This window comes from Haliotis rubra, unplaced genomic scaffold (assembly GCF_003918875.1).
Source record: "Haliotis rubra isolate DU_JTF1 unplaced genomic scaffold, ASM391887v1 Scf370, whole genome shotgun sequence".
Classification (NCBI taxonomy): domain Eukaryota; kingdom Metazoa; phylum Mollusca; class Gastropoda; order Lepetellida; family Haliotidae; genus Haliotis; species Haliotis rubra.
In genome coordinates, this window is record NW_025767047.1 from 40778 (window position 1) to 66573 (window position 25796).

Below are 25796 nucleotides of genomic sequence, written 5' to 3' on the forward strand. Positions count from 1 at the left end.
GTACTCGAGAGTGCGCTGATGATCACACTGCGTCTCACTGCCGGGACGTAAGCCACGAGCAGGGTTCCGTTGTTCACGACTTTGTTTAGGTAGTGGTCTTTGTTTTCTGTGAACACGTAGGGAAAGCCGAGCGTGATGTTGAGAAACCAGTCGGTTCGACGATATCACTTAAGTTACTGTTGGATCCACCGGCGGGGACTTCAACGCGTTTGTAAATGTTATTTTTCAGTTGCAAGGCATACAGTTTACAGTCTATTCCTGGTTCTTCAAATCCTTGAGTGTCCCCGAGGTCGGAGATCGCTAGGTTGGCACATTTTCTTAATCGCATTCTTGGGCCGTGGGCACTAGTCATTATTGTATGTGCAGTGTATGCTGAGGTACCCTATATTAATAGGATGGTTTTTTATATCTAAAATACATATTTTTAATTCTGAGATGGTACCTTGTGTTAATTTCTTGTACTGCCGTGACGAAAACGATTCGTTGTACTTTTCTGTTTTCACCGGTACGGCTCTCAGCAGCGTAGAAGGGCATTCACCTTGAATGTTGTCCGTAGTGCTCAGCTGGTCGAGATGAATGCACAGTTCGCGGTATGGAACTAGGTCGGGTAATCCCATGCCTGTGACAGTGTTTGTCGGGGGTATTTCGCTCGACGGCAACCCGATTGTTCTCGCCAACAGCCGGCTGAGTCTCAAGACGTTTCTTCCGTTGTTAGTTAACATGGCCGTGCCGTTCGAGTCGTTAATTTTGAGTTCGACTCCCATGGGTTCGAAGACTTCTTCGCTGAGCGAGCATACACTGTAGTAGCCATCCGTTATTTGGTTACGTTTATCATTGACGAACAGCCTGTTGTTGCTGCTGTTGATGTTGGTCCATCGCGGTAGGTAGGTGATATCGCAGAGTGCGACTTCGAGTTGACCTGACGTGTTATCGATCACGTGCATCAGTTAACAGACTCACCGATTGTAATTCCTGGAAGTGTTACGTACATATTAAAGTATATATGCCCATTATATAATAACTTTAAAATGTACAAACCGGGAGTGTTTTACCCTAAAACGGATATAGATTTCACGAACATGAAGAGGATGCGAAGGATGGTTTACATTTCAGAGCACAGTTTATCGATGTGTTTAAAAATTACAGGGTTTCGGTGACAAATGTGAAAACGGTGCACGCTTGGTTTAACAACCCGATGCAGTTCTGGCAGAATCAATTCAATTTCGCCGTGTGGTGCGCTATAACGGGGTGCGGCCTGACGTTGAGCAACACTTGGCCTGGCCCGCTGAGTCGGTCTGTGTTTATGTTTCACGTGTACTATCAGATCAGACGTATCCTCCAAGAAATCAGCGCTCCGCTTCCACAGGACAAAGGGTGGGATGCAGTGAACAATCCGTACGAGCGAATCTGCAACGAATTCGAAATCCATCTGAAGACGGATTGGCGTTTGCCAGGTCCGAACCACGGTTTTGGTATTCCATATGATGGCTTGCGATCCGTGAAAGAAGTCAGTGATGATTTACTGAAACGAAATTTACTACGTCAGGACTTTGCTTTGTCAAGTAATGAATGGCGAGATGATCGTATGAACTTTAAAAGTGGTGTTGCTTTCACCGTCCAAAAAGTGGAGCAACCCAAAGACTCCGTGGACGATTGGAAAATGTTAATGCTGGACACGTCTAAAGGGTTTACTCGTGCCGGTGTAATGCGTTTGAACGATTCGATTCGAACGTACGTGTGGGCGCTGGTGGGTGCCCAGATGCAAACACATTCCAGCATCGTGGGTAAAGGGACTGCTTACGACGCTCAGAAACAGTTTGTGGCTAACGTCGAGGATGCTATTAATGCTCCAGTTGATCTACCGAGTGCCATCCAACGCTACCAAAACGTGTTGGAATACGCCCGGGCGAAAGTCGACTCCGTGTTCGGTGTGGGATTGTATATGGCTCCAAGCGACATGCAACTGAGAATCCATAAAGTGGTGGGCAACAACAACAAAATCGTCATCGCCACCGCCGATCAAAAGTTGGGTATCAACCCACATACTGGCATAGCGACATCAATCCCGAAGCCTAGGGTTGTTTGACCACAACCACCACAGCCCCTTTCACCACGCGAGGTGGTTGAAAAAAAAGAACACCTTGACAGTAAAACAGCGCTGGTGGTCGGGGATCGCAGTTGGACTGTGCCTCATTTGGTTAAAAATTCCTTAGCCGCGACGTACACCAGACCCGCAACGGCGACGATGGCTGCCCACAGGTTTTGGCCGAGCCACGTGACAGTTTTAGCCAGCGTACTCAGTAGCCACGAGACGATGCTACCACGGATTCCCGGAAGCACTTCGGCGGCTTTGCCTGCAAGTTTAGCCAGGGCTTCACCGAGTTTTTTTATCCAATCTCTGACGCCACCGCTTGGTGATGGTGTTGGTGGTGTGCCTCCACCGCCGCCCGTCAGCGATACAACCAGGATCGATATGATGAAGCCCAATGCCGTAAGAACGCTGGCGATGGTAATGCCTTGTTCCCGGAACAGAGTTCGAATCCTGTCGGCCAACGTGGTGTCCTCGTGGAGGACTCGGTCGATGGTTTCTCGCACGTGACTGATTTGGGATCGAAGGGCTTCTCGGTTGGTGGAAGCGGCTTCTATTCGAGCCAATCTTTCCTCTTGTAAGTCAGTAATCTCTCCTCGATACGCTGCCTGCTGCTTTCGTCGTCGTCATCCGCTTGTTCGAGTTTTGTCTTCTCGTAAGCGAAACGGTCGTCTAGTGCGTTCAGTTTGGCGATGTTATTAACCAGCGATCCGCACATGGTTTGCATGGCTTTGTCTAAACCTCGAAATTCGCGAAGGTTGTAAGGGGCTTCATTAATCGTGGCCAGTATGTGGTCTAGTCCGTCTTGAACGTCTCTCAGATCGTCTCGATGCAATGCGCTCACCGTGGCGCCGAGTCTTTTGCAGATCTTGAACGACCTTCAGTGTAAGTTGTTTTGGCCGTCCCCCCCCGATCAGTTGATTCCCCCCACGGCGATTGGCGAGTGGCGACAAGGCGAGCGTTTTTCTCGTGTGTTTGTTCATGAGATCGATCTCCGGATGAGCTTTCAATTGCAGCGCCCCGTTGTTGCCAATTTCGAATTTGGAATAGTCTCGTCCCAACAGTTCGACGTAATTTTTATCTCGCCTCAATGCGTTGTAATATTCGTCTACGGTCTGCTTTAAAAGTTCATTGCTAACGGTGTCACCCATGTCCAGCTGAGGGTCGGTGAAATGGGTCATTTCGATATCGTCCATTTTATTTATTATATTAAACGGATAAATTTTGTATATATATAATGTCACAATACGGAAGAAAGCTTGATCCTTTTCGAAGATTAAGAGAGCCTCTCGGCATCAAAGCCGTGCGTCAGTCAGTGACTATCACCAATAATCCAAGCAAGATAGATCAAAACCAAACCCTGTATCGGCCGTGCCATCGTCAAGAAAACCACCATCAAAATCAGCGGCAACGAGGTGTTAAGTATAGACGACAGCGATGTGTTTTACTGTTATATAGATCTATGGAAAAGCGAGGGTGAACGTATATGTGTATCAAGGGATCAGTAAATCGACCCGGATGCGCGTCGGGTACGTCTTCACGCAAGATCAGCTCAACAAAATCCCGGCGGATGACAAAGCAATCGCCGAAGCGTATGGGAACCAGTTTTGCGTGCTGCTCGACTTCGAGTTGCTCACGGGACACGCGCCGTTTTACCAGGCAGCGCTGGGCGATCGGTTGGAATACGAACTCATGTTTAACGACTACAGCAAAGTCGTGCATACGCCAAACGGTGATGCTGGTTGTTACGCCATCAACAACATCTCGCTGGAGTTCGACATGGTAACGAGCCTGGAGCTGGCCCGGCAGATTCGAAACCAGTACTCGGGAAAGCTGTCCATCCTGCGGCACCGGACGATCGTACGGGACAAGAGCAACACGCTGTGGAACATCAACTTGAACGTGCCGGCGCGATCGATGAAAGGCATCTTGATCGTTCCTGTGGAGGATTACGAACCCTTTCGAAGAGACAGCAAAAGGTTTTTCAACCCCGAAATCACGAAAGTGGAAGTAACCATCGAGGGCGTGCCCAACCAACTGTTCAGTCAAGGTATGAGGGCACACCAGCAGTGGGATGAGATGAAAAAGCTACCCAATGTGAAAGAACTGGATCTATCCTCCGTGCAGATGGGGATTACCTGACCACCAAGTACACGCTGTGGTTGGACAATGGATCCACGGACGACGATCAGTTGCACGGCTGCGGACGCCGCGTTGACAACGGCAGCGAGGGGATAACCATCCAAATCACCAAAATATCCCAAAATGAAGGCAAATTAAAATTATAATTGTACGTGATTATGGACGCGCAACTTAATATAGACAATGGAAGATTCGTGCAAGCAATTTATTGATCTACCTCACGATCCACACTGCGCTATCGTATGCGGTCAGACGGGCTGTGGGAAGACCGTTTTTGTGTTGAACATGCTGGAAGGATACTATCGGGACGTGTTCAATAACATTGTTATTATTTGGCCTACTTTACACATCAACAAAACGTACACGGAGAGATCTTGGATGATGACGGACGCGGACATGCACAAAGTCGATCCGGGGACACGTCTGCAGGATTTCTTGAAAGCTTATCACAACAAATTTAAAGGGGAGTCAACGCTGTTCATCCTGGACGACTGCAGCGCTAATAAAGAGATAACAAAAAAGAGAGACATGAGAGTCGTATTTAGCGTATTTCTGGCAGACACGCAAAACACAGCGTTTGGGTGCTAACGCAGAAATTCAACTCAGTGTTGAAAGACCTCAGAGAACAGACGCGATGGGTAGCCTTATTTCACTGCAAGGACAGGGATTCGTTCGAGGAATGCTTGAGAGAAAATGACGTGATTCCTAGCAAACTAGAATGGGAACAAGTGAAAAAACAGCTCGCCGAAACGAAACACGCCAAACTCGTGTTGAAAACCGACCAACCCGTGGTTTATCGAGTGTTTTAGTTAAGCAAATTCTAGCAAATACTTAACAAATTCTAGCAAATTCTAGCGAATGAAAGTTTATAGTTTTATATTAAATGTCGACTTTTGAAATTCTCATCGTGTGTAACTTAACTTTCATCTCGCTATGTTTCACGTGCATTGGATATTATTTTATCAGAATTAAAAATCGTTTGTTACATTATAAAATGGAGTGCAACGAACTGCTCGAACAAATGTTGGTGGCGGATGACAAAGTGACGACAAGCGAGATAGACGGTGGCGCTGGCGGTCGGCGGCAAAGCCAAACAATACTTTGGTGGGGACAATCTCACTCCAGACATAATTCAGAAAATGCCCACCGATGAGATCGATAAGCTGTACGCGAGATACGAAACCAGGCTCAGGACCGAGATGACAAAAACTATAGGATCGTCGTACTTCCTTCCCATTCCACCGGAACGTCGTCTTTACCTGCGGGAAGATCTCGAGAAAGATTCGTTCATCAAACACGCTTTGGGCGCTGCCAGCTGCGTCTTGTACCACAAATACGGTATGTTTTTAGCCCCGGTAACAGCAGCGATTATCACGGCAAAGCATTGTCAATTTAAAGAGGATAAAAATAATAGTAATAGTATACAAGATGGAAACTGCCCAGCAAGAAATGACTCAGGAACCGACACAAGTCACCAAAAAGAAGAATCCTAAAAAAGTCGATGCTGGTAGAAAAGGCAGTTTAGCCAAGCACCACAAAAATAATTATACTCTGTGGATAGCTGCAGGCGCAGCTGCTGCCGTGGCAACATTATTTATGTTATATAATAAACCACAATCAGCACCAAAACCAACACCCCAACCACAATTAGAGGTAAACCCGCATATTATGTTATTAAAAAAAACCTTTTTTTTTATTTATATACATAATGTCAGAAGGAAAAACATTCGTTAACGACGCATATCACGCCACCGTGGTCGCCTGCCTAGCCGTAGGTTACACTCGTTTAACAAAAATGATTCTCAAACAACCAACAATCAAAACTCGATTTCAACGTGCAGGATATGGGCATATTAATTATGAATTTGGGTATGGCGATGGCCACCAGGGATATCTTAAAGTAACATAAACATATATAGAATGGCTACAATCGCTATGATGGTCGACGGGCTTTAGTCAATGCCCTGGCATTTTCTGGGAGCAATTACCTTTTCCCGAAATTACGAGAGTCGAACGCGGCCGAGGTAGAAGCGGAACGAAAACGCCACGATATAGCCGTGGAGAAATTACAAGCCGTGCAAACCGAGTACGCAAAAAAACGCATGCAGACACTTGATTTCATTAATGATCAACTCGAGCGTGAAAACCATGCCGTTCGAACGTTCAAGAACGTCGATGACGCCGTGAAAGAATACTACCTGCTAACCGGTAAACAGCTCGAACCTCTCGACGATGAACCCACACTCTCTCAGTATTACGCGCCTTACCCCAGGACAAAAAAAATCGAGAACTGATCTTCGTCACACTGGGTCTAGCCGCGACCGTGTTAATAGTGAAACAATTAGACTAAATATTCATATGAATATAACAAAGATGAGACCCGCTCCGTATCATTGTCAATACGTGCTTATGGGGAAAACTGACATTTGTGGCAAGAAATGCAGGACTGAGGGGTATTGTTGCATACACATGAAGAGTATAAGAAAAGGCTTCATGAACTACACGTGCTCTGTATAATTTGGCATGAAATGCATGTGGACCCGTTTTTTTTGTAAATATCTCTTCATCCAATCGATCTCAAACTGTGCAAGTGGATGTTTTGTCAGACAACCTAATCACATTGTAAATCACCGATTTTATGCATTTGTATTAAAGAATCTGTCTATGTAACTGTCAACAAAATAAACAGCAGAACGCAGACTGCTTGCAGAGGGAGGGAGCCAATGACCTGTAACAGCGGCAGTATTGGGTCATAAAGGTCAACGTTCGTCAATGTAGGTCAGCTATGCACGTGACAGGTATGAAGAGGAGTTTTCACAGGTCGTGAATAGGGTAAGGTGGGTGCCAACTGTTAACCATCATACGGAGTTTGTTTCTCTGAGTTGTTCAACATTAACCACAAAACCCATTAGTGAGAATTATTCTGTAGGTTAAAATCTTTAAATTCGTAATGTTAATGTCATATTTTGTTTATGCAGTACCTAAGTGGAAATGCATTTAAAGAACACAGAAAGTATATGTACACTAAATCATTAATCGGACCACCTATGGTTAGAACTCAACAACTGTTAAACTGTCAAGCATCTAATTCGCCATCTACATGGAGATGAAGCAGTAAGAATATTGAACAGCAACTCTACCATCAACTGTAAGTACATACAAACAAAGAACAACCTGACATTCCTCTTGAGATGTAGAGACAATGAAATTATTCCAAAGGGTTTTCGACTCAAATCCCCAGTGGTTCCATCAAACCCAGCCATCAACAAAATCCTTCATCAAGCCAGTACCCGGATCCTTAAACAGCAGATCCAACAAATGAGAAGGAAGAAGGCTTCCCTTGAACATGACTTGCAGAAATCAACAGCGAAGCTTCAGTCAACACTGAATACCAACTTGTATGAGAAGATAAGTAACTGAACTAAATCTAACAACTACTCCCCTGTGTGAGAAAATCAAGAAGCCCCAGATATTGAAATTCACCAATTTGAAACAGCAGAAATCAGATGTTACATCAACCGCTTGTGCCAAATCCAAACTTGATAGTTACAAGGGGAAAACTGTTGTCAACCTAAGTAGCAAAACTCTAAGTGCAGCTCAGAAATCCTTGTTGTCTAAAGGACTTAAATTTATCCCAACAACAGCTTCAGCCAACTCAGATGACTACATCGCAAGCATAGAAAGAGGTCTACAACAACTTGCACCAAACGGAAATGTAGACTACTTGCGTCATCAGATATCGTCCTTGCTACAGCAACAACCCAAGAATAAACCCAACCTGACCAAAGATGAAAAAAGTGCCATAGCAGAGTTACGTGATGATGCTGACATCACTATCACCGAAGCCGACAAAGGAAAAGCAGCCGTCATTATGAATACACCTGAATTCCTGACCCTGGTTAACACTACCATAAGTGATACCTCCACCTACAAACTAGTGTCTAAGGACCCAACTGCAAAGTTAGAATCTAAACATAAGAAGAACCTGAAAACACTTCATGACAAAGGTGAGATTAATGATATCATACACAACAAACTGAATCCCAACAACTCCCAGCCACCTTACGCTCGTGCCACTATCAAAATTCATAAATCGCCAGTGAAGACCAGAATTTTAGTGTGCTCCCGAGGGTCGGTATTTTACAATACTGCCCAATTCCTGTCGAAACTTTTAGCACCATTAGGGAAAAAAGGTAAATCCTTCATCACTGATTCATCATCGTTTGTTAACAAACTTAAGGATTACCAAGCTTGTGGCACCATGGTCAGTTATGACATGGTAGACTTATTCACTAACATTCCTCTAGAAAAATCCCTAGCAATCCTGCGATCCCGATTAGAGTCCTGTATAGACCATATCGACACAAAACTTTCCATCGACAGCATCATCAGCCTTGTATCCAGCTGTTTTGAAACATCCTATTTTACATGGCAAGATCAGATATATCAGCAAATTCATGGTCTACCCATGGGATCTCCACTCTCACCTCTAATAACTGAGATATTCATGACCAACTTTGAGGAAATTGCTCTGGCTACTTCACCATTCCAACCACTATGTTGGCACAGGAAAGTTGATGACACGTTCTCTATCCTAGACAACCATCATGACCCCAATGCACTCCTAGACCACCTCAACAATCAACACCCTAGAATTAAGTTTACGATGGAAACAGAGCAGCAGAACAAACTCCCTTTCTTGGACATCGCCATTGACAACTCAAACAACCAGCTCATCACGTCGGTCTATCGCAAACCTACCCACACAGACCAATATATTCACTATCACTCAAACCACCATCCCCAAGTCAAGAGAGCAATTGTTGCCACACTTGCGAGACGCGCGAAAACGATTTGTAGCCCTGACCTACTGCAACAAGAAACAGACCACCTGATGACAACATTCATCACATACAATGGTTATCCAAAGAACCTTGTAGAAACCACCATAAAGAAAACACTACAAGATCAAGTTCAGCCTCCTCCGAAACCTGAACCATCTCCCATCCGCATCAACATCCCGTATGTTGGGCCCATCAGCCACCAAGTCAGCAGACTCCTAAAGAAAATGGCCAGCATTGACACAACATTCTCGTCTGGCAAAACCATTAAAACTTTGCTACGTGCAAATGGTAAGGGGTGCAATCACGCTATATCCAACCCTAAAGGCTGTGTGTATAAACTGAAATGTGACTGTGGTGACATCTACATTGGTGAGACAGGCAGACCAGTAGCTACACGTGTGAAAGAACACAAAACTTCAGTGGACAAATCAGATCTGAAATCTGCACTTTCCCCAACACATTATGAATAATCCTGATCATGAAATTGACTGGGAAACTGAAGTCCTCGCAAAAAACATCAGTGACTGGCGGAAACGCAAGTTGATTGAAGCTATCTTCATCAAACGCACAAAACCAGCAATAAACAGGGATCAGGGGGTCTACCTCCCAAATGCATGGTACATAAAACAATAAGACAATACCCTACCCTCGTCACTGTTCCCATGTATAAAGCATAATTTCTATGTATACACTGCTATTACTGCTATTACTTTACATTCTATTCATTTATAAATACGTCTCTGTACATTTCTAAATCAATCAACAATTTTGTATAAGTATCTGCACAGTTCTAAATTGATCCATTAATTTTGCAGTAAACGACATCTTATATATTCATAATAACATGTATTCTATTAGCCATGTCATCTGTATCTATTGACCACCACATGTATTGCGTCGTCATAGCATTGTGACGTCATAAGCATTGTGACATCACGGCCAGAGTTAACAGTTACAGTTCAGTTTTTCCTGATGATGGGGCCAGAACAAGCCCTGAAACGTTGTACTCGAGAATAAAAAGAAGATGTAATCCAGAAAAAAATCTCTATGTTCATCAAATATCATCTTCTAAAATGCCAATCAAGCATGTTAAAGCCCCGTTCCCTCGGACACAAGCACACACAATCATGCACACTCATTGAAGAGATAGAATGAAGACAAAAGTGTTATGTTTTGATGTCATTCACATTCCAAATTAAGCAATGCATTTCTAATAGCTTTAAGCATATAGATAGTTAATATTTATATTTTCATAATAATTTTATGTGAAATGAGTGTTTCATGTTACACTATAAGTCGTTGGAATTAGTCAGTGCTGTCATTGTTAAAAGAAGTTATATTTCTTTGAGCATATCTGGCTGGATACTATTATTATCTGTAAATATAATAACAGAATTAAACTTCATCAAGTTCACTCCATTCTTCCACAGAGGAGTCATCAATGTCCAGACGAATGACAACTGGATTAACTGTTTGCTCCTTCAAGCCATCTTTGAGCCAGTACTCTTTCTCCACCTTCTTGACATGTTCAACACATGCATGCCAGCGTGCAATGTCAATGTCACATATAGCAGTGTTGACAATGTGCTTGACATCATTCAACTTGAATGATTGATTTTTCCGGGCCACTGTACTTTTAAGGTCTCCCCAGATAAGTTCGATTGGGTTGAGATCACAGTGGTACGGTGGTAATCTCAAGACCTTATGGCCGTGTTGGCGTAGCATGTTGTCAATGTTATATGTGGGTGGAGGTTTGTTAGGTTTAATCAAAGAGTCGACTGTGGTTTAGTGGCCTTAATTGAAAATTGTATATTGTTATGTGTTAGCCATTGCTGCATATCTGACTTCTTTGTATTGGAAGTTGGGCACCTATTTGGATCTCGAACACTGTGATAGGGAGCATTGTCCATGACAACAAGACTTTTGTAAGGCAGAGCTGGCAACAATTGTTCCTCAACATACTGTGTGAAAACCGTTGAGTTCATTTCTGTATGATAGTCCCTACCATCTGTGCTCTTTGACCGAAATACCAGATCACAACCAGGTAGGAATCCACGGTGGGAACCAGCATGAAGAACAATTAAACGTTCACCTTTGCCTGTTGCAATTTTCCTACCATCACTGGGATCAGTGGGTAGCCACTGTCTGGCAGCAGTATGGTTTGCATTGACCTAGGTCTCATCCAGATATATAGGTTCGAACCCATCCTCTCTTGCCTGCTTAATTTCTCTCAGATAGTTACACCTTATTTTCACAATATCAGATCTCTCACACATTACAAGTTTCTGGTTTGCTACCTTCTTGTACTTGTATCCAAATTTGAGCAGTAGTTTGCTTAGCATAAACCTAGAAACATTAATGTCGTGATCCTCTGCTAGGATGTGTTTTAACTTTCTTGTGGACAGGTGTTCATTTCTAGCAAATAGCCGGCGAATGACATCTCTGATGACCCTGATGTCAAAAGAATCTAACTTTGGATGCCTACCATTTTGTACAAGGTTTTGTTTATTGGTTGTTGGTTTATTTTTCACAATTTTTAGCACAATGTTCTTTTTCATGCCAAGAGCAAAAGTTGTACGTTTCATGTAATCCGACACCTTATAAATCGGTTTGCTACGTTTGCTCTCTTTTTAAAAAAAATTAAACACATTTCTAATTAAACGTTTAGCATCATCTGAATAAGCTTTCATGATGACAGCTAGAAGTAGTCAATGTGAATGATCCAAACGGTCTATCACTGTGCAGTGCACAGGTAACTATCATGAACTGCATGTGCACTGACCTTTATGACCCAACACTGCCGCTGTTACAGGTCATTGGCTCCCTCCCTCTGCAAGCAGTCTGCGTTCTGCTGTTTATTTTGTTGACAGTTACATAGACAGATTCTTTAATACAAATGCATAAAATCGGTGATTTACAATGTGATTAGGTTGTCTGACAAAACATCCACTTGCACAGTTTGAGATCGATTGGATCATTGGATGAAGAGATATTTACAACAAACCACATGCATTTCATGCCAAACTATATGTGGCATTGGAGTGAAATGTCATTACTGCTTATGTAGATCCCACGGGGCGAACGTGGTCCGAAACCATCTTATTTACGAGAAGAAAAAAGATTATGAACGAACGTAAGCGCCTCGTCAGAATAAAAATTTAATGCGAGCTATATTTTTTTGTGCCTGTCAAAAAAGGCTGACAGAGTTACCTCCCTTACATAATCGGAGGCCTAATTAGAGATTGGCTTTGCATCTAAGTATAATAATGAAAACTGTTCGAGAGTCGACCGATCTACACTTCGTGCGAACTACTAGAACCCTGAAAGGTTATCTGAAAATCTGGCAGATGAAAGTAGCCAAAATTATACCAGTCACCGATATCAAACCTATAATCACCAGCAAACTCGAAGAGGAACTGAACAACCTGGGACGCTTCAAATTTCGATTTGTATTGAAAATAATGCGGATTGATGGGGCCTTGGGGTTTGTTTTCCCCATCACAGGTGGACGAAAACTCACGACTCAACCCGAGATAGATACGTATTTCAACACCTCATTACAAAACATACAAGAACACATGGAACGCTTCCCCCCTGTTGAGTACAGAATCGAAACGGTATATCTAAGTATAGCTGACTACAATGCTGAAGTGGACCTATTATTGCCACCCTTCCACATGTTCAAATAAAATATTAAAAAAGGATTTTATGCGCGCTTTATTTTTTACTCAGTAAATAAGGCTGATAGAGTTACCTCCCCTCCATAACCAGTGGCCTAATTAGAGATTGGGTTTGCAACTAAGTATAACAATGACTACTGTCCGTGAGCTTAAACAGATTGCAAGAGAACGAGGTGTAGTCGGTTACTCCCGATTGAGGAAACCTCAGCTGTTGAGATTACTGAACAAACGACCCCCTCCCACTGTGAAACATCTCAAACTCCCAGCGAAAGAGCTGGGGCTGACTGGTTATTCCCGCCTGAGGAAAGACGAGCTTGTTGAACGGCTGCACGAACCCAGAGTCATACAACCCACTGTGAAACAACTCAAACTCCAAGCGAAAGTGCTGGGGCTGGTAGGTTATTCCCGAATGAGGAAAGCCGGGCTTGTCGAACTGTTGCACCAACACAGAGTCGTCGATCTACAGTTCGTGCGAACTGAACATGCGATAGGTAATTATCTGAGAGGTTGGCGGATGCATGTAGGCCAAAACATAGACACGACGACAAACCTCTGATCGCTGACAAAGTCAATGAGGAACTGAACGACCCGGGAAGTCTCAAATTTCAAATCACGGTGAAAATGTCGCTTGATAAACAGCAGACGGACGGTGTCATTGAGTACGTTCAGCCTTACTTCAGACGTAAACAAGAAGTCGCGACTCAACCCGAGACGATAGACCTGTCCATCGACAACTCGTTGCAAAACAAACAAGAATACCTGGAATGCTACACGCACAGGGGTTCCGGGTGGGTCGTGGACAGAATCGATAAGGTCTATCTAGACATAGCTAACTACATACCGTTCAAAGGCGGATTGTACCTGGGCTTGCCACCCTACTACAAAGGAAAACAAGCCATGATCAATGTCAAAAACAGAGGTAATAATTGTTTGAGGTTAGCAATCAGATCCGCATTGTTTCCAGTCAACGTTAATTCGAACAGACCTTCGAGCTATCCCGAAGACGACGGACTCAACTGGGACGGTATAGACCCATATCTCAGATCACCAATATCGAAAAACAGATCGGCCACATAGCCATCAACGTCTTTGGACACGAAGGCAACAAAACAATCGTGCACAGGATCAGCCTGATGACCGAGGGTCGCATGATCAATATATTTATGATCCAGCGAGGTGACAAGTATCACAACGCGTGGATAAAACACTTCAGCAGACAGTTGCACAACCAATTGAAATACGACGGGAAAAAACACTTTTGTGAACGGTGCCTGCACGGCTTCACGCGAGCTGATTTATTAGAATTGCACCCGGGAGGATTGCCTAGGCATGGGACAGACAGCCATATGAAACGACATGCCCAAACAAAAACGACAACATCTTAAAATTCACCAACCACAAAAATCAAATGCCTGTGCCTTACATCATCTATGCCGACTTCGAAGCCCTCATCAAACACGTTGACACCATAGGTCCGTCCCCGGACAAAACGCAGGAGCACGAGGCCTGTGGATTCGGATACATGGTCGTCCGATGCGATGGGAAAACAAACGCTCCCGTGGTGTACAGAGGTCCCGATGCGGCTGAATTTTTTTTCATGTGTTTGCAGCACGAAGAGAAAATGATCAGGAAAAAGTTGTACACCGTCGTTCCCATGCGCATGACCCAAGCCGACCAGTGAGCTCACAACGACTTCCACATCACCAATCGATACACCGATGACGAGACTCTACCTCTGCTGATGAGGAAGGGCGTTTATCCCTATGAATACATGGACAGCTGGGTCAAGTTCAACGAGTCCTGTTGGCCGACGTGTTCGAGATATTTAGAAAAACGGCCTGGAAACAGTACGGCCTAGACCCCGCGTGGTATTTCTCTTCCCTGGGTCTCTCTTGGGATGCCTTGTTGAAAAAGACCGGTGTGAAACAGAAACTATTGACGGATTACGACATGCACCTGTTCAGGATTGCGAGGTGGGATTTCCATGGTCTCCAAACGCTACGCGAAAGCCAACAAGTACGTGAAAAACTATAACCCGAATCACCCCACCACCCATATCCTCTATCTCGACGCCAACAACCTGTACGGCTGGGCCATGAGCCAGTATCTACCCACCGGGGGATTCGAGTGGACATCCGAGACGATCGACGTCATGAGCATCGTGTCAGATTCGAAAAAAGGCTACATACTCGAAGTGGACTTGGAATTTCCCGTGGAATTACACAAATCACACAACAGCTATCCACTTGCTCCTGAACGTTTGACAGTTAACCCAGATTGGATGTCCGAATATCAATGCTGGGGAAATATAAGCCGGCTAACGTTGAAAAACTCGTACCCAACTTGATGAACAAGAAAAAATATATCATTCACTACCGCAACTGTACTTGTCGCTGGGAATGAAACTCACGAAAATTCATAGGGTGCTCAAGTTCGACCCGAGTCCGTGGATGGAGCCCTACATAAGAATGAACACTGATTTACGAAAGCAGGCCAACAGTGATTTCGAGCAAAATATTCAGCGACGATCTGGTAGCGTTGCACATGAGAAAAAGTCAAATCAAATTCAACCGGCCTGTTTACGTGGGGATGAGCATCCTCGACTTATCAAAACACCTGATGTACGACTTTTATTACAACGAACTGAAGGACCAGTACGGCGCCAGGTGTGAAGTGCTGTACACGGACACGGATTCCCTGCTGATGGAAATTCGAAGAGATAACATGAGGACATGAAGAAAAAAATACACCTGTACGACACCAGCGACTACCCCAAGGACCACCTGATGCATGACACTATCAATAAAAAAGTGCTCGGCAAGATGAAGGACGAATGCGCCGGCACGCCGATCGCGGAATACATTGGCTTGAGGCCCAAAATGTATTCCATCCTGAAAGCAGACGATAATGAAATCAGAAAAGCGAAAGGCGTGAAAAAATATGTGGTGAAAAAACAAATCAAACACGCCAGATTCAAGGAAGCCGACATCAAAAAAAAAAAGAAAAAATTTATTACAGCCTGCGTGGAAACTGGAAAGGTGCGAGCCCCATACACAAGCTTGCCGAGATAGCAAGAGTATCACAAAACGAAGCCCTGTGGCAAATCTACCTACCGGCACCACGCTACGTACCTAGAAGAAAATTTGACGTGTCGACGCCCAATCGCGTTCACCAAGCCGACCTCCTGTTTCTACCTCACGACAGGGTGAGACGTAAAACATACAAGTACGCCCTAACTGTCGTTGACATGGCCAGCCGCTACAAAGGCGCGGAACCCTTAACCGCTAAAGATTCGACCCAAGTAGCTCATGCGTTCGAGCGCATATACAAGCGCAATCCGCTGACATGGCCCACCGAGCTGCAAGTCAACCCGGACGGGAGTTCATGGGTGCCCTGTCACAAATACTAACCAAGCTCGACGTCCAAATCAGGCGTGGCGTGGCCTGAGCTCATCGCAGCCAAGCCATCGTCGAGATTCAATAGGACTTTGGCTGAGCTTATTCGGACATCAGTACGCGCAGGAAATAAGTCTAAATAAACCCAACACCGAATGGGTCGCGCGGCTACCTCAAGTGGTGTCGGCTATCAATCACCAAATCACTCGTATCACCAATAAAAAAACAGCCAACGCTATTAAATTGAAATCAGTGAACGCTGAATCGGCTGCACCATCGCGTAAAGGAAAAGAGAAACAAATACCCGACCGGGTTCTCGTGAGGTACCTCTACCAGCCGGGAGAACACGAAGGAGACACTCGGAAACGAGCCACCGATCCGACATGGTCGATCAAAACTTACAACATAGATAAAGTGGACATCAAAGACGACGAACCGAACTTGTACTATTTGAAAGATGGGCCACCGATAGGTTTTGTCAGAGAGGAATTATTGATCATACCTCACGACACAATGTTACCCCCACCCAAGAAGTAGCGATTCAAAATATTTAACTGTTGAGTGATCACAATAGTGTCACGTGACCAAGAAAGTGTTGGTTTGCGGTCATAGTGACCAGGAAGTTGGCTGGGGATTCAAAAGTGGTATATACAATAGCGGAAGAGATTAGCTTGATTTATGAAATAAAGCTTTACAGAGGCTTTTGTCAAAAGTGATCTCGTACCACTATTCTATATACTACTCCAGCACTTCATATCTGATCACCTGGCCTCGGCCGTCGGCAGGTCTCACCCTACTACGAAGACAAGGTCTACTAGCGACATGTTCCTGGAGTGACAGGTTCACCCAACCTCTACTAGAGCTTCTTGGGCAGCGCCTATTATCTTTGGCGGGGAGATTGACGTAGTTGCCAAGGAAGTCACACATGATTCCAGAGAAGTTATGATGATCAAATCCATTGACACGTTGGCCAACATCATCCGTCAAAAGTCACAGAAGTACAGCAGAAGATGGGGTTCGGAACGTCTGGACACTTCCACCCCCCAGCCGTTCCTATACAACCTGTTGACAGTGGGTGGACGTCTACAAAGGTACTGGGAAAATTGGGGAAAATTGGAGGACGATTACGTCTCACAAGTACTGCGAGAAGGCTTCAGAGTGCAGCTGAAGACCACATCACTGCTGACCCTCGACCTGTTAGTCTTCAACTATGCAGACGACCAAGCAGATACTATAGAAGAAGCCATCAACTCACTATTGGCCAAGTTCACCATAGGAGTGATAGATCAACACCATCTGATGGCTGGTTTCTACTCCCCAATTTTCTTGGTACCCAAGAAGAACTCCAAATAGAAGTTCAGGTTGACATACAACATGATGATGATCCACCTACCTCAACTCAGACAACTCGTCCGTCCAGCAGATTACATGGCCAGCATGGACCTGAGCTTCCTGTTCAGAGGTTGACACTTCCAGTGGAGCATTCTGCCGTTTGGAATGTCGTCGGACCTGTGGTTATTTACACGAGTGACCAAGTTCATTGTCGCCTATTTACATCGTTGAGGTCTGAGCAGTGTCTTCTACCTGGACGACAGGATCCAAATTCATCAAGAAGCCAATCAACTCAGACGGCAGTCAGACTTCACCATCAAACTGCTCGCACAACTGGGATGGCTAGTAAACTTGATGAAGTCTGAGTTGGAACTAAAGCAAGATCTTCAGTTCCTGGGAATAAGGTTCGTCCCAACACAGTACAACATTGTGGTCCCAGAAGATAGTTGGGTCAAGATTCAAGCCATGATTCCAGAAGCAGTCATCTCTCCATCACCACTATGAACATGGCAGTGTCTCCTCGGGCTACTCACCTCAGCGCAGGTTTTGACTTGCAGAGGAAGACTGCATTTACGTCGCTGCAACAATTCCTGGCAAGACACCTGGACAGCACGGACCTGATCTGTCTACCAGATAGTCTCTAGACGTACCTGTTATGGTGGACTCACAAGTCCAATGTCTGCGGAGGGACCTATTTAGAAGAGCCGGTCTTCGATATGCACCTCTACGTAGATGCCTTACTACAAGGATGGAGAGTGCATCTTGACAACGAAGTGGCATCAGGGAAGTGGTCGAAACAAGTACAACATCTTCACATCAACCAGTTGGAGATGAAAGCTGTGATCAACGTGCTAGCAGACGTTCTATCTTGACCACTTCATCCGTCATCCACGGAATGGACGCTCTACACAGAGGCGTTCTGGCTCATCATAATGAAAATAGGATCTACCTTCATAGACCTGTTCGCAACAACGTTCAACAAACAACTACAGACATTCGTCTCACCAGTACCAGATCCTCGAGCCTGGGCAACAGACGCACTGAGTTTATCATGGGAAGGACTAAACGCATACACGTTCTCACCTCCGGTTCTATTATCTCAAGCACCATTTAGGTTAAAGCAGACCCTGGTGCTACAACTGACCTGGTCGCACACTACTGACCAGCGAGAGTCTGGTTCCCAGATCTAATACAAGAACCGGAAGCCCAACCCTGAAACTACCAGAGTGACCGAACCTGCTTGTGCATCAGCACACCAAGCAAGCTCACGGGGAACCTGTTAACGATTCCAGCTACACGTTGGATCGTGTCAAGACTTGCTTAAAGAAAAGAGGATACTCCACCAGAGCAGCGAAAGCAGTAATCTTAGCTCTACGCAGATCAACTCGCAACTTGCACGACAACAAGTAGCAGAAAGTTGAACAGTATGCAGTGCGGAAAGGTTTCACAGTAATGAAATCGACTCATCCTCAAGTGGCGGAATATCTATGTCATCTTAGATATATGAGGCGATTGAAAGGTTCGACTTTATCTACATACCTGGCAGTTATCAGTACAATCATCATGATGAAGATGAGCATCAACCTGACGAAAGTGCCAGAACTACTTGTTCTGCTATGCTCCTTCAAGCTGGAAGACCAGCAGAAGAAATCCAGAGCACCAGTCTGGGATCTGAACATGGTTTTACAACATCTTACAAGTGATGTCTACGAACCACTAGAGTAGACTACCTTTGAGCTACTCATACAGAAAACTCTGTTCCTCCTCGCCTTAACTGCAAAGAATCAGTTACTTGGCCAACCGGACAGACAGTTCTACGATCCTTGGAACAGAGGACACCCAGGACTTATCCTTGTGTCCTGTCAGAGCCCTGAAGATATATCTTCAAAAGACTAAAACAAGGAGAAGAAAATTCATGCGCCTATTCATCCCCTTTGTCAGCAGAGACGACAGTAGAAGTCTCAAAGACGACAATATCTTTTTGGATGTGAGCCGACAAAGCAGCAGGATTAGAACCTCCAAGAGCTTCCAACCCACACAAAGTCAGAGCACTGAGGTCCACCCTCGCTCTGCACGGAAGCTGTTAGATATCAGCTACAATGGAGGGCTGCTTTTGGAAGTCGGACACGGTGTTTGCCAACCTCTACTTCAGAGACATCACCTCTGACGATGTCTCTGGCATTCACCAGTTTGGTCCATTTGTTGTAGAAGAAGAAGATACTAGTAAATCTAAAAATCCACATGAATCTAAAAGATTCACTTGTCTTAGAGAAGTATGACATGATTGTGGTCCCCCGAGTTATAACGGAAGTTGAAAGAATAGGATCTAGGAAGTGCCGCTACGCAGTCCCCATGGGGGGATACAGGACGTATCTAAGGACAACGAAAACGAAACGTTGGATCGCCATCGACGGAATCAACACGTACGCGTATGGACACGAAAAAATTGAACTTAAAGAATAAATATATATATATAATGTCACGACATCAAAAATAATTTGAAAACATTTATTACAGCATGCGTGGATACTGGAAAGGCACGAACGCTAACACAAGCTTGCCGAGATAGCAAGAGTATCACAAAACGAAGCCAAAGCGTGGTTGGAAAAACAAGCCCTGTGGCAAATCTACCTACCGGCACCACGCTACGTACCTAGAAGAAAATTTGACGTGTCGACGCCCAATCGCGTTCACCAAGCCGACCTCCTGTTTCTACCTCACGACAGGGTGAGACGTAAAACATACAAGTACGCCCTAACCGTCGTTAACGTGGCCAGCCGCTAAAAAGGAGCGGAACCCTTAACCGCTAAAGATTTGAACCAAGTAGCTCATGCGTTCGAGCGCATATACAAGCGCAGTCCGCTGGCATGGCCCACCGAGCTGCAAGTCGATCCCGGACGGGAGTTCATGGGTGCCCTGTCACAACTACTAACCAAGCTCGACGTCCAAGTCAGGCGTGGTGCGGCCGGAGCTCATCGCAGCCAAGCCATTGTCGAGAGATTCAATAGGACTTTGGCTGAGCGGTACTCGCAGGAAATAAGTCTAAATAAACCCAACACCGAATGGGTCGCGCGGCTACCTCAAGTGGTGTCGGCTATCAATCACCAAATCACTCGTATCACCAATAAAAAAAACAGCCAACGCTATTAAATTGAAATCAGTGAACGCTGAATCGGCTGCACCATCGGGTAAAGGAAAAGAGAAACAAATACCCGACCAGGTTCTCGTGAGGTACCTCTACCAGCCGGGAGAACACGAAGGAGACACTCGGAAACGAGCCACCGATCCGACATGGTCGATCAAAACTTACAACATAGATAAAGTGGACATCAAAGACGATGAACCGAACTTGTACTATTTGAAAGATGGGCCACAGATAGGTTTTGTCAGAGAGGAATTATTGATCATACCTCACGACACAATGTTACCCCCACCCAAGAAGTAGCGATTCAAAATATTTAACACTAACTGGACCTGCAACCACATATATCATGTCTAGTATTGTAACCCAGTGATGTCCAGGTGATGAAGTAGATTGGACCCCAACCACATATATCATATCTAGTATTGTAACCCAGTGATGTCCCAGGTGATGAAGTAAATTGGACCTGCAACCACATATATCATGGCTAGTATTGTAACCCAGTGATGTCCCAGGTGATGAAGTAAATTGGACCTGCAACCACATATATCATGTCTAGTACTGTAACCCAGTGATGTCCCAGGTGATGAAGTAAATTGGACCTGCAACCACATATATCATGTCTAGTATTGTAACCCAGTGATGTCCCTGGTGATGAAGTAAATTGGACCTGCAACCACATATATCATGTCTGGTACTGTAACCCAATGATGTCCCAGGTGATGAAGTAAATTGGACCTGCAACCACATATATCATGTCTAGTACTGTAACCCAGTGATGTCCCAGGTGATGAAGTAAATTGGACCTGCAACCACATATATCATGTCTAGTACTGTAACCCAGTGATGTCCCAGGTGATGAAGTAAATTGGACCTGCAACCACATATATCATGTCTGGTACTGTAACCCAGTGATGTCCCAGGTGATGAAGTAAATTGGACCTGCAACCACATATATCATGTCTAGTACTGTAACCCAGTGATGTCCCAGGTGATGAAGTAAATTGGACCTGCAACCACATATATCATGTCTGGTACTGTAACCCAGTGATGTCCCAGGTGATGAAGTAAATTGGACCTGCAACCACATATATCATGTCTAGTATTGTAACACAGTGATGTCCCGGGTGATGAAGTCAATTGGACCTGCAACCACATATATCATGTCTAGTATTGTAACCCAGTGATGTCCCAGGTGATGAAGTAAATTGGACCTGCAACCACATATATCATGTCTAGTATTGTAACCCAGTGATGTCCCAGGTGATGAAGTAAATTGGACCTGCAACCACATATATCATGTCTAGTACTGTAACCCAGTGATGTCCCAGGTGATGAAGTAAATTGGACCTGCAACCACATATATCATGTCTAGTAAGTAAAATTGTAACCCAGTGATGTCCCAGGTGATGAAGTAAATTGGACCTGCAACCACATATATCATGTCTGGTACTGTAACCCAGTGATGTCCCAGGTGATGAAGTAAATTGGACCTGCAACCACATATATCATGTCTAGTACTGTAACCCAGTGATGTCCCAGGTGATGAAGTAAATTGGACCTGCAACCACATATATCATGTCTAGGTACTGTAACCCAGTGATGTCCCAGGTGATGAAGTAAATTGGACCTGCAACCACATATATCATGTCTGGTACTGTAACCCAGTGATGTCCCAGGTGATGAAGTAAATTGGACCTGCAACCACATATATCATGTCTGGTACTGTAACCCAGTGATGTCCCAGGTGATGAAGTAAATTGGACCTGCAACCACATATATCATGTCTAGTATTGTAACCCAGTGATGTCCCAGGTGATGAAGTAAATTGGACCTGCAACCACATATATCATGTCTAGTATTGTAACCCAGTGATGTCCCAGGTGATGAAGTAAATTGGACCTGCAACCACATATATCATGTCTGGTACTGTAACCCAGTGATGTCCCAGGTGATGAAGTAAATTGGACCTGCAACCACATATATCATGTCTGGTACTGTAACCCAGTGATGTCCCAGGTGATGAAGTAAATTGGACCTGCAACCACATATATCATGTCTGGTACTGTAAACCCAGTGATGTCCCAGGTGATGAAGTAAATTGGACCTGCAACCAGATATATCATGTCTAGTATTGTAACCCAGTGATGTCCCAGGTGATGAAGTAAATTGGACCTGCAACCACATATATCATGTCTGGTATTGTAAATTGGACCCAGTGATGTCCCAGGTGATGAAGTAAATTGGACCTGCAACCACATATATCATGTCTGGTACTGTAACCCAGTGATGTCCCAGGTGATGAAGTAAATTGGACCTGCAACCACATATATCATGTCTGGTACTGTAACCCAGTGATGTCCCAGGTGATGAAGTAAATTGGACCTGCAACCACATATATCATGTCTGGTACTGTAACCCAGTGATGTCCCAGGTGATGAAGTAAATTGGACCTGCAACCAGATATATCATGTCTAGTATTGTAACCCAGTGATGTCCCAGGTGATGAAGTAAATTGGACCTGCAACCACATATATCATGTCTGGTACTGTAACCCAGTGATGTCCCAGGTGATGAAGTAAAGGCTCAATAAGCTCGTGCCTTGTGACAGCATGTAACCCACCAGTTTGTGTAAATGTGAACACACTTGTGCCAGGTTATTTACAAGCTTTAAACAAGCTGAGATTACTGTTTCAAACAAAACCTCGGAGTCGGTTTTGATCCTTCACATATTATAACACTGTTGTCAGTGTGAACTACACTGTGAAAGGTCGCACTGCAGTCCAGTCTCCATTTCAGAGAGTTTGTCCTACCATAGAGAGACAGTCCTAGTTGTTAGATGGTGACCAGCTCTCTCCTTTTCATTGTTACATAGGAATGTACCTGGAATGGAAAATATTCTGTTAAATGAACAAACCAGACTTCTTCTGGAAACTTGTGCTGTATGCTACAATTACCATCATATTTGATCTAAAAAATAGTGAATTTTGACTGGAAAAAGAACAATTTTGACATGGCATAATTTACCACATAGTACATCAAAGCAAACAAGTATTTACCCATGTTTTTGTGTACATTTGTGAAAATACTGTATAGCCATTGGTAGGTTAAGGTGACATAACATTACATAGTTACTGTAAATGTACCTTGATTGCTTACAAGCATCGTTAAACAATATTTCTCATGTTATTGAATAATTCACTTGTCATGAATTTCAAACTGAATTCTATTGAAATTTACAGTGAGTGTTAATGACCTGGACATCTAGAAATAATAGACAGTGAGAGGTACCAGTTGAAAATTCACATCATGAATGTTTACCCAATATCTTCATATTATATACTGTCCAATGAGAAAGATTTGTGTCAGTTGCAGATACTACCTGTATCTATATCTACCTGTATCAATGGTAAGTCTTCTTGACACAGGTGTATTTTATGTTTTAGTTGCAACTGTGGGGTGTGCGTACTTATGCCTACATGGAAAGTAATTCACAAATTGAGCATATGTTTATATATTTTTATACAATGCCTTGATGTTTGATTAATAGAAACATATTCGGAGATAGACATACTATGTTGGTAAATCACAGATCAACGAAAGTATAATAGCTCTAAATTTGATTTAAAACCGAACACCTAGCCCCATAAATAGTATACACTGTATGTCACTAGCTCCAGACGAAGTAATATACACTGTTGTCTTTGGTTGATTTTAGACAGTATCTTAAAAGATAATTTTCTTACCATATTGAGAACTGTATGCATGTTGAAAAAGTAACACCAGAAAGTTCTCGTTGAATTCGAAAGAACAAGGGAACTGCTGCCAAATCTGAAAAATAACCAAAAAAACAAACCAAGGTGAAATATATACTGAGCAGAAGGTCTGATACACACAAAATCTTTTCAAAGCTAAAAACATTACTTTCGAACCATGTCCAAAGCAAGGCCATTCAACACATTTTATACAAACCATTGTGCTCAGATAGATAACAATGTGAAGATGAGGATTCTACCAGCCAAGTTAGGCAATCACTGGGACATCAGTATAGAAGCGGTCTATTGTGTACAGAAAAGTTTTGTGTTTGAACACTTGCATAATGTGAGTAGCTGTGATGTTGTTGTGTTTGGGTGTTTGAAGCATGTCATAGGCACACTATTAATGCATGAAGCATGCCTCACCAAGTCACAGTAATCCCCAAGTGTGCAAAGTCAAATAGATGTGGTGTTCAGCAGAAAAGAAATCTTTCAGGTGCAACATTCTTCTATTCCTTATTGCAATGGAACATGGGTCGGGGTCATTTGATACACACCATACATGCAAAGAGCAATCAATTTCTCTGACAAGTCTGATGTTGTTCTTGATAAACTATACCAAAGTTGAATGATTCAGAGCTTACTCTCAAAAGCTGATGGAGAGAAGTCTCACAATGAAAGAGCAAGGAGTGTCAACACACTCCCAGCAATACAGATCCTGAACAAGAAGAAATATGTAATTTTTAAAGTAAAATTGATATTTTACACTTATCCTGACTCATGAAATTTTGCTTATCTCCTCCTTCTATCCGAATGTTAGTGGAACACTTGAATCCCTTGTAGTTCCCTAAAGCAGACGTAAAAGTTCTCTCACGCAAACAGTCATGTGACGTGCCATGCTTGCCACTCTCTCCTGAATAAGCCCATGTACCTGGGTTTGCTGGGAAAGCCAAAGTGTCTTCTGCGGGGAGGTTGGGAGGGCTTGGCCTCATGAGTCAGGATAAGTATAAAATAACAATTTTACTTAAAAATTACATATTTTTCCTTATCCTGACTCATGATATTTTGCTTACAGAATCGGACGGATTGGTGGTGGTTATTAGTGGATTCATCAGTTGTCCTTAGATACGTCCTGTATCCCCCCATGGGGACTGTGTAGCGGCACTTCCTAGATCCTATTCTTTCAACTTCCGTTATAACTCGGGGGACCACAATCATGTCATACTTCTCTAAGACAAGTGAATCTTTTAGATTCATGTGGATTTTTAGATTTACTAGTATCTTCTTCTTCTACAACAAATGGACCAAACTGGTGAATGCCAGAGACATCGTCAGAGGTGATGTCTCTGAAGTAGAGGTTGGCAAACACCGTGTCCGACTTCCAAAAGCAGCCCTCCATTGTAGCTGATATCTAACA

At 43.9% G+C, this 25796-nt stretch overlaps 1 protein-coding gene across 1 annotated transcript in view; it reads right to left on the reverse strand.

Annotated features, from left to right (window-relative positions):
• Positions 1-25796, reverse strand: part of LOC124285918 (myotubularin-related protein 9-like) — a 176492-nt gene that overhangs the window by 24329 nt on the left and 126367 nt on the right. Inside the window, exons 11-12 of the mRNA XM_046722196.1 lie at positions 24371-24455; positions 23438-23507 (exon numbers count right to left, since the gene is read on the reverse strand). Coding sequence (XP_046578152.1) covers positions 23438-23507; positions 24371-24455 — 155 coding nt within the window. The remainder of the gene's footprint in view (positions 1-23437; positions 23508-24370; positions 24456-25796) is intronic.